This window comes from Salmo salar, chromosome ssa08 (assembly GCF_905237065.1).
Source record: "Salmo salar chromosome ssa08, Ssal_v3.1, whole genome shotgun sequence".
Classification (NCBI taxonomy): Eukaryota; Metazoa; Chordata; class Actinopteri; order Salmoniformes; family Salmonidae; genus Salmo; species Salmo salar.
In genome coordinates this window covers 21,422,879-21,436,331 of record NC_059449.1, presented here as the reverse complement: position 1 = coordinate 21,436,331, position 13,453 = coordinate 21,422,879, and the positions used below count along the sequence as shown (strand labels likewise).

The following is a 13,453-nucleotide window of genomic DNA, read 5'->3' as shown; positions in this document are numbered from 1 at the left end:
CTGTAACTATATGAACTGTAGCATTTAATGTAACTACATGTACTGTAGCATGTACTGTAACTATATGTACTGTAGCATTTACTATAACTAAATTTACTGTAACTATATTTACTGTAGCATTTACTGTAACTACATGTACTGTAGCATGTACTGTAACTATATGTACTTTAGCATTTACTGTAACTATATTTACTGTAGCATTTACAGACAGAGAGAGATTTTTTGTGAAATTACTGGACACCTTGCAGACAGTGGCTTTAACTAGTTGTATGAGGTATTTTAGTGCTGGAACAATAGCCTGAAACCTCAAGGTATAATTCAAATGATCTCAAGGTATAATTTACATTATCTCATGGCAGAATTTACATGATCTCAAGGCAGAAATTGTTAGAGGCACTATTGAACACATGACAGTATTATGTAATGTTGTGCTTGAGGTTTATTCAAAGGGACAGAATAAAGACCAGTATGGACAGAGCCAGGTGTATTTACATGTTATAGGATATTTTCAGCAACTGACTGGTTAGCTGTAGCTATTGTCAGATTGATTGTTATAAAGGCCAAGCAGACAGAAAACAGTGTAATGGGGCAGGAACGTGTAGCAGACAAGGCTCTGACATTTAAAACGACACTGAATGATATAATAGCCAGTAGTGTGAAAGGAGACACTCTACTCAAACCCACTGGCTAGGGACATTCATTAAGTAGACTTTTTACATTTGTTGAAGCCACTGTCTCAACATGACTTATTATATTTGGCATTTAAGAACAGAGGGTGGATGAGGGTGGTATTGACTTGGGAGGATGGGGATGTTCAGTAAGAGGGACAGTAGACATGTACAGACTTCTGAATATTTAGAACAACTCAACAGCATGTTACTAATTCACAGTGCTGTATGGGAATGGCTCTATCCTGCAGTACGTTATCAGGTAAAGATACAGAACCAGCCTTGTGTTAATGTTCCTGTCCAGGCAGCACTATAAGCCTTGTGTTAACTTAATGTTCCTGCCCAGGAAGAACTATAAGCCTTGTGTTAATGGTCCTGTCCAGGCAGAACTATAAGCCTTGTGTTAATGGTCCTGTCCAGGCAGAACTATAAGCCTTGTGTTAATGGTCCTGTCCAGGCAGAACTATACGCCTTGTGTTAATGTTCCTGTCCAGGCAGAACTATAAGCCTTGTGTTAATGCTCCTGTCCAGGCAGAACTATAAGCCTTGTGTTAATGGTCCTGTGCAGGCAGAACTATAAGCCTTGTCTTAATGTTCCTGTCCAGGCAGAACTATAAGCCTTGTGTTAATGGTCCTGTCCAGGCAGAACTATAAGCCTTGTGTTAATGCTCCTGTCCAGGCAGAACTATAAGCCTTGTCTTAATGGTCCTGTGCAGGCAGAACTATAAGCCTTGTGTTAATGGTCCTGTCCAGGCAGAACTATAAGCCTTGTGTTAATGCTCCTGTCCAGGCAGAACTATAAGCCTTGTGTTAATGGTCCTGTGCAGGCAGAACTATAAGCCTTGTGTTAATGTTCCTGTCCAGGCAGAACTATAAGCCTTGTGTTAATGGTCCTGTCCAGGCAGAACTAATAGCCAAAGTCCAGAAAAGGACAGAAGAATGAGATCAACGTTTATTAAAAAAAACTAGTAAAACAGTCAATGGGAGGCTGACACGAGAGTCTGTGGTGTATGATAGTGAAATTTAACTGTCACGTTGGCTCTATGTAAATTGTCAGACAGGATAAAATACAGCCCCGACAGACAGAGACACACCAAGAGCACCGACAGACAGAGACACGCCGAGAGCACCAACAGACAGAGACACGTCGAGAGCACCGACAGTACAGAGAAACACCGAGAGCACTGACAGACAGAGACACACCGAGAGCACTGACAGACAGAGACACACCGAGAGCACTGACAGACATAGACACACCAAGATACATCAAAGTCAAGAAGACCTGGTGAAGCTACACCCAACAGGAGCACAAGAGTCTTAACATAAGTAATAACATTTATTAGACTCTGACTAATTACATTTTTCCTGGAGGGAACTTCTATAATAATAATAATTTATAATTTATATTCTTAAACTTTAATATAAGTGACTATTGCTGACAACTATTTGACCACTGTTCCCTCTACATGTTATTTCACTGCAGGACCTGTTGAAGTCATGGGGAGAGAAAACATCCTAACCTTTGCTATGCTGTGTGTCTTCCATGATTGGACTCTGGGTGTGGAATCAACGATGGTAAGAATCTCTCAAATCTGTAACATTATAAAATAAAACATTTTTAGCGCAAAGGATTTTTTGCCATTGTTCACTATCCAGCATTGAAGTACATTTTCATGTTACATGCCACTGGCCACTTTAAATTCCTTCTGTGTCAGTTTTTTTCTTTGGGGGAGAGGGGGGGGGGGGATGCTACGGTTGCCATGGGTAACCAACTTGAAAAGTGTAGAATTACTACATTACCCGTAATACTCATTTACTGAACGTTCCAAATTACCGTGGAAATCATGAATCACAATAGTAATTCTACTTCTATGGTGAAAGACCTTCTTTGAGGTAGGGCAGGGCGGTGACTTTGCAACCAAATTATTTTACTGTACTTTGTCGCATAATAGACTTGTATGGTCGTACAAGGTGCCACTGGTGGAATCAGTACCGTAAAACTGATTTACATGGACCCAGTTGCATTGGCAACCAAATTACTTTTCTATGCAAATTCAATAATAGTTGCACAAATAGGCTCACAGTGAGCAGTGAACAAAATAACCATAGACATTAAGTTGACAATAGCTTTTTAGTAGAATAAATACATTGTATTTCTATGGTTGCAGCTCTAAAACATGTAATTGCATTTAATCAAATGAATCAGATCCAATGAGTTACCACCCGTAGAGCATGGTACCTCCATGGTTCATCAACTAACGTAAGAAAACTGTTATCGAAATACTACTCATTTTACAGAGCATGCTATTAAAGCTTCAAATTACACCAATTATTACTTTGTAGCACCTGCAGACTGTAGTCTTAAAGGAGGACTGAGTAAGGCCAAAATGTCACTATGCAACAGAATAATTTTTCAGTAAGTCATGAAAAATAATTAATGAAGTTTAAATTCCTATAAATCTGTTATAACATCCAAAGAGTGTGCCACTTTACCAATCGTGGTGGAAAATAATTCATGAATCAGTTACTAGTGCTTGTAAACGCTAATGTGTCTTCACTGATTGTACCCAACACATGTATAAGTATGTTTACACATAAAGGCTTCATAACATACATATATGTGTAACAGAGACATTTGGCAGAGACAATGTAGCTTGCTTATAACCTTATAACCCATGTGGAGTGGGTGCTATAATGTTATGTCATTACTGCATAAGACTACATAAAACTATGTAGGCTTATAAAGAGTGTACGATAATAGGGCTTTATGACAATGTCATGCATATAAAGGCTTTGACTCTATGTCATGCATATAAAGGCTTTATGAATGCTTTATGAATAATACATTTCATCACTGTAATTAAAGTGTTACCATTGTCTCTTCCCTTTTCTGAAGATTCATCCTCGACTGAATCGTCGTAATCCCGACCCAATACTCCTTGACATGGCCCCTGACTCTATCGATGACTCCTATGAGGGCTGCAGGGAGAATATGCTCTGTAAGGTGACAAAACACTTCCTACCAAAGGAGAAAAATATTGACATCAATTTCAGTGGTGCTTGGAACAATTCTATGGATGTGTATAACAACAACCATAACTCTAACATTGAACATCTGTCTAATGACCATTTAAGGGCAATTCATGTGTATGTGAATCCAGTAAAGATTATTTCCGAGTCATTCAATCAGGCCACTCGTACCCTAGGGAAGTACTACGAGACCAAGTTTAATTACCACTCCTTGCATTTCCTGTTGTCTGATGCCTTACGCATTCTTAATAAAGCCCAGGGAAAAAAGTGTGTAAAAACCTTCCGTGGAGTCAATCTAGCTTTCGAAGGAAAAAAAGATGACAAAATGCGATTTGGCCAATTTGCTTCATCATCTACCGACGAACATGTGGCTAAAATATTTGCAAATTGGAAGACATGTTTTAAAATTACTACCTGCTTTGGTGCGTCCCTGGCAGGTTTATCTCAGTTGAACAATGAAGAAGAGGTGTTGATTCCCCCATATGAGGTTTTCAAAATTGCTGAGGTCACCAAAAATAAAGTATTGGACAAAGAAAATACGAGTGAATGTGAGATTGTCTACGAACTAGAGAGCACAATAAATAAAAAAAGTGACTTGAATTGCCATATTGTCGAAATAGACAAAAAAGATAACGAAATGTGTAACACCATGTAACATGTGACATGTTGAATGTTTTGGTCGAGTTCCAGGTCGACTTCATTGCAGACGCTGCATTGCATCAACCAATGGTTGGTCCCACTTCATCGACTGCACAGTCGGGCATCCGATTGCTATAACATATAATCTGCTTAGCTGATACGTTCAACACCTACCCAATCGTTGTGAGATCTGGCAGGCGTCTGCAATGTAGTCAGGCAGGAACACCACCCATCTTTTCCCCAGGTTCATGTGTGTTTCCAGGTGCAGCTTATTGCTTGGCTGCTAAGTACCAGGCTGTTGGGTCAGTTTTGTGCTCCACATGCTGTGTGAAGGTTGCAATGCTTTATGATGATGGAAGTGTTCACAGTCTTTAGAAAACCCAGTAGTGGCATCCTTGAAATAATTTGTTAATTATCTGTGTGTGTGAGAGGGGGGTCCTGGACTCATCTTAATCTGTGTCCGGGAAACCATCGCTAAATGTCTTTGGCAAATTGCCCAGTTCCCACTACAGCCAAGTTGTGATGTCAAAATTGCCTGTAACATAACATTTTATGAAAACAAAGTTTTTGGTCTGAATTTAAGGTTAGTTAGGCATAAGGTTAGGGGTAAGTTTCAAATCAGATTTTAAGAAGGAACATTTTAGAACTTCCGTCTTTGCAGCTTGGCCAGATAGTTACAACCAAGTTGCTCTGTTCCCATTAACCAGATCCACCCTCCGTCTTTCAGAATTAGTACTTGCATTACCTGAATTAGTACAATTACATTTGAGTCATTTAGCAGACGCTCTTATCCAGAACGACTTACAGTAGTGAATGCTTACATTCCATTTCATAATTATTATTTTTTTGTACTGGCCCCCCGTGGGAATCGAACCCACAACCCTGGCGTTGCAAACACCACGCTCTACCTGTCACGATCGTCGTAATAGATGGACCAAGGCGCAGCGGGTACGTGAATGCTCATTTTTATTTATCCAAAACAAACACGAAAAACAGCCGACAAACAGTCTTGCAGGCAACACACAGCCATACAAGAAACAATCTCCCACAAACCCCAAAACAAACATACTCCTAATTATAGGACCATCAATCAGAGGCAACGATAGACAGCTGCCTCCAACCAATTAGCAAAACATAGACATACAAACGGCTAGACAGAACATAGAAATAAACTAACATAGAACAATAACCAAAAACCCTGGAATACATAAATCTAACACCCCTCTACATACATAACCACCCCGAACCATATAAAAGAAATACCCCCTGCCAAGTCCTGACCAAACTCAAATAACAAATAACCCCTTTACTGGTCAGGACGTGACACTACCAACTGAGCCACTGAGTACTTGCAGGACTGTTAGGAGCCAATTGATGAATATGGCTGTGAGACTTGCAGATAATGCTGTATGTGCTTAGCATTGATAATAATGATGTCAACATTTGAAATATCTGTGAAAACTTTTCATGCACCTGAAAATAATAAATTACCTTGAATGCTACGTCTGTTGATTTCCATGCTTCCCCCTGGTTTGGAGTACCTGTAGTGATGCTTATTTGCTTGCTTGTTAAAAAAGGACCTAAACTCTACACTAAGGTGCTGTAGTACTGCTACAATTAGTCCCTCATGCTCCACTTACATTAAAGGCTACTCATTCATTTGAAAAACAATAAAGCCCAGCCACTTGGTTTGTTATAAAACAGGGATTGGTCTGGAGAAATGTTAGCCTTGGAGGAATGTTAGCCTTTTCGGGCGTAGCATAAACTTTGCCACAAGGAACAGAGACCCGCGAGCAACTGCGGCCCCGCATAACGAGTTCAGATTTGGTGGCCTCCACCCCCATCAGTTACCCATCCCTGATTTAGTATGAGTCTCATGTGTTTTTGGAACTTCCGCTATACTACCCTTTTGATTGACTTAAATTATAATAGTCTTTAACCCCCTCTGCTCCCTAATAGTTAAGTACAACAGGCTCTATCCTCCCTCTTTAAATTATAATATTACATGGGCCACTGATTATAATTATTAAGATAAATGACACATTGAATTACCAAGTTAAATGGTTCAATAACGTGATACTGGAGAGCTACCAATTGGTACTGGAGGAATATTTACACACTATCTTGCTTTGTGCAGCAATAACAAACAATGAATTATAACTATCACAAAGCGTTCTCAAATATTACAAAAAAACTTTTCCTGACTAAAAAATTAAAAATAATGTTAAAACATTCAAAAATGTACTTGCACAAAAAGACAACTTAAAGGGACATTCCACTTTTCATCTCAGCACAATGCCAGTGTCTAAATATGTGAAAACGGAGCTTTTCTATATTTTGTAAAATAATAGATAAAGTTCTACCCAATGACATCAAAAGTTAAAACATTTTAAAACAGTGATTTTCGTCAAACACTATGAAATTTGTGGTGACATGGAGAGCAATAAATATTTTGCAATCTGCATAAAGAAAATATGTGTCATAACGGTCGTTGAAATGGGACGAAAACGCAGCGGGTAGTGTGCTCATGTAACGGATTGGCAGTCGTGGTGAAGGAATGAGGCACAGGAAGCAGCGAGTACAGGGTAGTGGCGTATTTAATGTACACTCACTCATCAACAAAAATATTCCCAAACACAGGGGAGAAAGTACACACGGCGTAAAATAGCGCCGGCACGAACATGAACCGTCACAATTGAAATAATCCCGCACAACACGGAAGCGGACCAGCTAACATAAATAGCCCCGCTAATTAACCAAACTAAACACAGGTGTACAAAACCAAAAAGGGAAAACCAAAAAGGGAATCAGTGGTAGCTAATAGGCCGGTGACGACGACCGCCGAGCGCCACCCGAGCAGGAGGAGGCGCCACCGTCGGTGGGAATCGTGACAGTACCCCCCTCCTGACGCGCGGCTCCCGCAGAGCGCCGACACCGGCCTCGAGGACGACCCGGAGGGCGAGGCGCAGGGCGATCCGGACGGAGGCGATGGAAATCCTTCAACATGGATGGGTCCAAGACGTCCTCCGCCGGCACCCATCACCTCTCCTCCGGGCCGTACCCCTCCCAGTCCACGAGGTACTGCAGGCCCCTCGCCCGGCGTCTCGAGTCCAGAATGGCCCGTACGCTGTACGCCGTGGACCCCCCGATGTCCAGAGGGGGTGGAGGGACCTCCAGCACCTCACCTTCCTGCAGGGGACCAGCTACCACCGGCCTGAGGAGAGACACATGAAACGAGGGGTTAATACGGTAATAGGAAGGGAGTTGTAACCGATAACACACCTCGTTTATCCTCCTCAGGATTTTAAAGGGCCCCACACACTGCGGCCCCAGCTTCCGGCAGGGCACGCGGAGGGGCAGGTTCCGGGTCGAGAGCCAGACCCTGTCTCCCGGTGCGAACACGGGCGCCTCACTGCGGTGGCGGTCAGCACTCCTCTTCTGCCGCGCACTGGCCTCCTTTAGGGAGTCCTGGACGGCTCTCCAGGTCTCCTTGGAGTGCTGTACCCAGTCCTCCACCGCAGGAGCCTCGGTCTGACTCCGGTGCCATGGTGCCAGGACCGGCTGGTAACCCAAAACACACTGAAAGGGTGACATGTTAGTAGAGGAGTGGCGAAGTGAGTTCTGGGCTAACTCAGCCCAGGGAATGTACCTCGCCCACTCCCCTGGCCGGTCCTGGCAATACGACCTCAGAAACCTGCCCACCTCCTGGTTCACCCTCTCCGCCTGCCCATTGCTCTCGGGGTGAAAACCGGAGGTCAAACTGACCGAGACCCCCAGCCGCTCCATAAACGCCCTCCAGACCCTGGATGTGAACTGGGAACCTCGATCAGAGACAATGTCCTCCGGCACCCCGTAGTACCGGAAGACGTGGGTAAATAGGGCCTCCGCAGTCTGCAGGGCCGTAGGGAGACCGGGCAATGGGAGGAGACGGCAGGACTTAGAGAACCGATCCACAACCACCAGAATCGCAGTGTTCCCCTGAGAGGGGGGAAGATCTGTCAAGAAATCTATAGACAGGTGCGACCATGGCCGTTGTGGAACGGGGAGGGGCTGTAACTTCCCTCTCGGTAGATGCCTAGTAGCCTTACTCTGAGCGCACACCGAACAGGAAGAGACATAGAACCTCACGTCCTTAGCCAAGGTGGGCCACCAGTACTTCCCCCTGAGACTCCGCACTGTCCTCGCCACACCAGGATGACCCGCCGTAGGTAGCGTGTGCGCCCATCGAATCAAACGATCACGAACACCGAGCGGCACATACATGCGACCCACGGGAACCTGCGCAGGCGCAGGTTCCAACACTAATGCCCGCTCGATGTCCGCGTCCACCTCCCATACCACCGGTGCCACCAGCCTAGACGCTGGAATGATGGGAGTTGGATCGATGGGCCGGTCCTCCGTGTCATAGAGACGGGACAGCGCGTCGGCTCTAGTGTTAAGGGAACCCGGTCTATAGGAGATAGTGAACCTAAACCGGGCGAAGAACATGGCCCACCTTGCCTGACGCGGATTCAGTCTCCTCGCTGCCCGGATGTACTCCAGGTTTCGGTGGTCGGTCCAGATGAGAAAGGGGTGTTTAGCCCCCTCAAGCCAGTGCCGCCACACCCTCAAAGCTTTTACCACCGCTAGCAACTCCCTGTCCCCCACATCATAGTTACGCTCCGCCGAACTGAGCTTCTTCGAAAAGAAAGCGCAGGGGCGGAGTTTCGATGGCGTACCCGAGCGCTGTGATAGCACGGCACCCACCCCAGCCTCGGATGCGTCCACCTCCACTATGAATGCTAGAGACGGGTCCGGTGCGCCAACACGGGTGCGTCGGTGAACAGGGTCTTCAACTTCTTGAAGGCTCCCTCCGCCTCCGTCGACCATCGCAAACGCACCGGCCCCCCCTTCAGCAGTGAGGTAATGGGAGCCGCTACCTGGCCAAAACCCCGGATAAACCTCCGGTAGTAATTAGCAAAGCCTAAGAACCGCTGCACCTCCTTCACCGTGGTTGGAGTCGGCCAATTACGCACGGCCTTAACGCGGTCACACTCCATCACCACCCCCGTGGTGGAAATGCGATAACCCAGAAAGGAAACGGCTCGTTTGGAAAACACACATTTCTCAGCCTTAACGTATAGGTCATGCTCCAGCAGTCTACCAAGCACCTTGCGCACCAGGAACACATGCGCGGAGCGGGTGGCGGAATATATCACAATGTCATCGATATAGACAATCACGCCCTGCCCGTGCAGGTCCCTGAGAATCTCGTCAACAAAGGATTGAAAGACGTCTGGAGCATTTTTCAACCCATACGGCATTATGAGGTACTTATAATGGCCCGATGTGGTACTAAAGGCGGTTTTCCACTCGTCTCCCTTCTTGATACGCACCAGGTTATACGCGCTCCTGAGATCCAGTTTCGTGAAGAACTTTGCTCCGTGAAATGATTCCACCGCCGTAGCGATGAGAGGTAGTGGGTAACTAAACCCCACCGTGATAGCGTTTAGACCTCTGTAATCAATGCACGGACGCAGACCTCCCTCCTTTTTCTTCACAAAAAAGAAACTCGAGGAGGCGGGTGAGATGGAGGGCCGAATGTACCCCTGTCCCAGGGATTCAGTGACATATGTCTCCATAGCCGCTGTCTCCTCCTGTGACAAGGGGTACACGTGACTCTTGGGAAGCGCAGCGTTAACCTGGAGGTCTATCGCACAATCCCCCTGTCGATGGGGTGGTAATTTAGTCGCCCTCTTTTTACAGAAGGCGATCGCCAAATCGGCGTACTCAGGGGGAATGCTCACGGGGGACACCTGGTCTGGACTCTCCACCGACGTGGCACCTATGGAAACTCCTAGACACCTCCCTGAACACTCCTCTGACCACCCCTGGAGAACCCCCTGTTTCCACGAAATACGGGGATTGTGACCAGCCAGCCAGGGGACCCCCAGCACCACCGGAAACGCAGGCGAATCAATAAGGAAAAAACTAATGCGTTCCTTATGATTCCCCTGCATTACCATGTCCAGTGGCACCGTAGACTCCCTGACTAGCCCTGACCCTAATGGTCGGCTATCTAGGGAGTGCACGGGGAAGGGGGAATCTAACGGCACCCGCGGAATGCCCAGCTTAATGGCAAGTCCACGATCCATAAAGTTCCCAGCTGCGCCTGAATCGACTAGCGCCCTATGCTGGGAAGAGGGGAAAAATTTAGAAAACAAAACAGGTAAGAACACGTGACCAACAGGGGGTTCTGGGTGAATCTGGTGCTGACTCACCTGGGGTGACCGAGAAGTGTTCTGCCTGCCCTCTCGACTCCCAGACTGGATCCTCCGGCACCGGTCGGCCGTGTGTCCTCTCCAACCACAGCTGGTGCAGGAGGAGCCAGCTCCTCCGGCGCCCCTTGGCACGGCCCCCCCCCACCTCCATAGGGGTAGGGGCGGGGGTGCACGGAGGTGGAATGGGCAGGACCCTCTCCGAACGCCCGCGGGCAGCCAGCAGATTGTCCAAACGAATGGACATGTCGATGAGCTCGTCCAGGGATAGAGCTGCATCTCGACAGGCCAGCTCCCTGCGGACGTCCGCCCGGAGACTGCATCTATAGTGGTCTATGAGGGCCCTGTCGTTCCACCCCGCCCCAGCAGCCAAGGTCCTGAACTCCAACGCGAAGTCCTGAGCGCTCCTCGTCTCCTGCCTGAGGTGGAACAGCCGTTCACCCGCCGCTCTTCCTTCTGGAGGGTGGTCGAACACGGCCCGAAAGCGGCGGGTGAACTCTGGATAATGGTCCCTCGCCGAGTCTGGGCCATTCCAGACCGCATTAGCCCACTCCAGAGCTCGGCCCGTCAGGCAGGAAACGAGGGCACTCACGCTCTCCTCTCCTGAGGGAGCAGGTCTGACGGTGGCCAGGTACAGCTCGAGCTGGAGCAGAAATCCCTGGCACCCAGCCGCCGCCCATCATACTCCCTCGGGAGCGCCAAACGAAGCGCGCCTGAGCCAGACGTAGTGGGAGGAGGAGGTGGCTGTATCGGAGGAGCCGGAGGTGGAGAGAGGAGACCACTTCTCTCCCATCTGTCCATCCTCTCCATCATCTGGTCCATCGCGCTTCCTATGCGGTGGAGGACCGTAGTGTGGTGGAGGACGCGTTCCTCCATCGAGGGGACAGGGGTGGCCGCTGCTCCTGCTGATTCCATGCATTTTCGTGGTGCGGGATTCTGTAACGGATTGGCAGTCGTGGTGAAGGAATGAGGCACAGGAAGCAGCGAGTACAGGGTAATGGCGTATTTAATGTACACTCACTCATCAACAAAAATATTCCCAAACACAGGGGAGAAAGTACACACGGCGTAAAATAGCGCCGACACGAACATGAACCGTCACAATTGAAATAATCCCGCACAACACGGAAGCAGACCAGCTAACATAAATAGCCCTGCTAATTAACCAAACTAAACACAGGTGTACAAAACCAAAAAGGGAAAACCAAAAAGGGAATCAGTGGTAGCTAATAGGCCGGTGACGACGACCGCCGAGCGCCACCCGAGCAGGAGGAGGCGCCACCGTTGGTGGGAATCGTGACAGCTCATCTTAACTTTATTAAAGAGAGACACTTAACAAAATAAACAAAACGACGAAACAGTTCCGTAAGGCAACACAGGCTATACAGAAAATAACCACCCACAAACCCAAAGGAAAAAACAGGCTGCTTAAGTATGGCTTCCAATCAGAGACAACGAAAGACACCTGCCTCTAATTGTAAACCATACTCGGCCAAACATGAAAAACGAAACATAGAAATTGAAAACTAGAACAAATCCTCAACTAAATAAAACAACCCTAAAACACACAAAAACAACACCCCCTGCCACGCCCTGACCATACTACAATGACAAATAACCCCTTTACTGGTCAGGACGTGACAGTACCCCCCAAAGGTGCAGACCCCGACTGCACCTCCAAAACAAAAAAACCCCACAAAAACAACCCCAAACATAAAGGGAGGGAAGGGAGGGTGGCCACCGTCAACGACAGTTCCTGTGCTACACCCCCCCTTCCCCAATCCTCCCACTACGGAGGTGGCTCTGGCAATATGCTAATTTCCCCACCAGTGGTGTGTTTTCCAAACTGACTTGCGGATAAAAAGCTGTGCACGATGAAGTTTTCATGTACAAAATAAAAATCTGAAGTTCAATGTGTTTCTATCACATTTTTACCTCTAAAGAGAATCATTTTGTAGGACCTTTCCTCTTATCTTTTTAACCACAGATCACGGACACTGGTTTGGTGCTGGATATAATGAATATGAGGTTGAAAAGTGGCTGAATTGCCCTTTAAGCCAACATGGCAATAACAACAATAATAATAATAATAGATGTTTAGAAAAATGTTATTCTATAGAATACTTTTAACAGTCCAAAATGGCTTCTGCAATCATATGACCAAATAAAGATTGACTGGCTCCATAGCAAAGTTTCAGTGCAAAGAAGACATTTTGTATTCAAAAAGAGGAAAATCAGCAAGAGCTGGATTATCCGGCAAAACACTTCCTTCAATTAAGTCAATTCTGGATGGTCTCTTCACAAAACGCCCTGCCCGGATTGGCCAATAGGCGTGTCACCCTCATAGAAGGTGGGGCCCCGCCCCTGCTGTCCTTGATTTTCTCCTGTCCCATTTATGTCCTCCAATGGAGTGTGCTGGGCTGACCACCAGCTCTGCCTCTTCAGGAACACAGGAACACAGTGGCTCCTAAAGCTCCAACTAGCACCCCGACCAGGACACAGGACACGTACAAACCCACTTGTGTTCTCCCCACCCCGCCCACCTTGCCTTTGATAATGGGGTCCTCCATGGTCAGCTGGTAGGAGGCTGTGTGGCAGGGATCACTACCTGAGGAACCCTCACCCTAGGCTGGGCAGCGGCAGGAGTAGAGGCCCAGGCTGGATCCTTACACAGTGACCTCCAGGTGGGAGTGGTGCTGCAGAGTGTGGTGGCCCTGGGGGTGCTCCCAGACACAGGGGAGAGAGGAGAGGGGAGATATGGGGGTGGATACAGGGCAGGAGGACCACCAGGCCCCACTTCACATGCAGCTCCTTCACCACAGGGGAACAACGACCTGAGAGGGGAAGGGGGGAGAAAGG

The 13,453-nt window shown here is 47.2% G+C and overlaps 1 protein-coding gene across 1 annotated transcript; it reads left to right on the top strand.

Moving 5' to 3' along the window:
• The first annotated feature begins 1,774 nt into the window (after nucleotides 1-1,774).
• LOC123744293 (erythroblast NAD(P)(+)--arginine ADP-ribosyltransferase-like) lies at nucleotides 1,775-5,250 on the top strand. The gene is made up of 3 exons (XM_045723227.1): nucleotides 1,775-1,994; nucleotides 2,152-2,243; nucleotides 3,565-5,250. The coding sequence occupies exons 2-3, from the start codon at nucleotides 2,166-2,168 to the stop codon at nucleotides 4,351-4,353; spliced, it is 867 nt and encodes a 288-aa protein (XP_045579183.1). The 5' UTR covers nucleotides 1,775-1,994; nucleotides 2,152-2,165; the 3' UTR covers nucleotides 4,354-5,250.
• Nucleotides 5,251-13,453: the final 8,203 nt, after the last annotated feature.

What these genes read in the sequence shown, in the direction of transcription:
- LOC123744293 (XM_045723227.1), top strand. Translation starts at nt 2,166, where the DNA reads ATGGGGAGAGAAAACATCCTAACCTTTGCTATGCTGTGTGTCTTCCAT. An exon ending in TGGGTGTGGAATCAACGATG is followed by an intron (nt 2,244 to 3,564) that starts GTAAGAATCTCT and finishes CCTTTTCTGAAG; the next exon opens with ATTCATCCTCGACTGAATCG.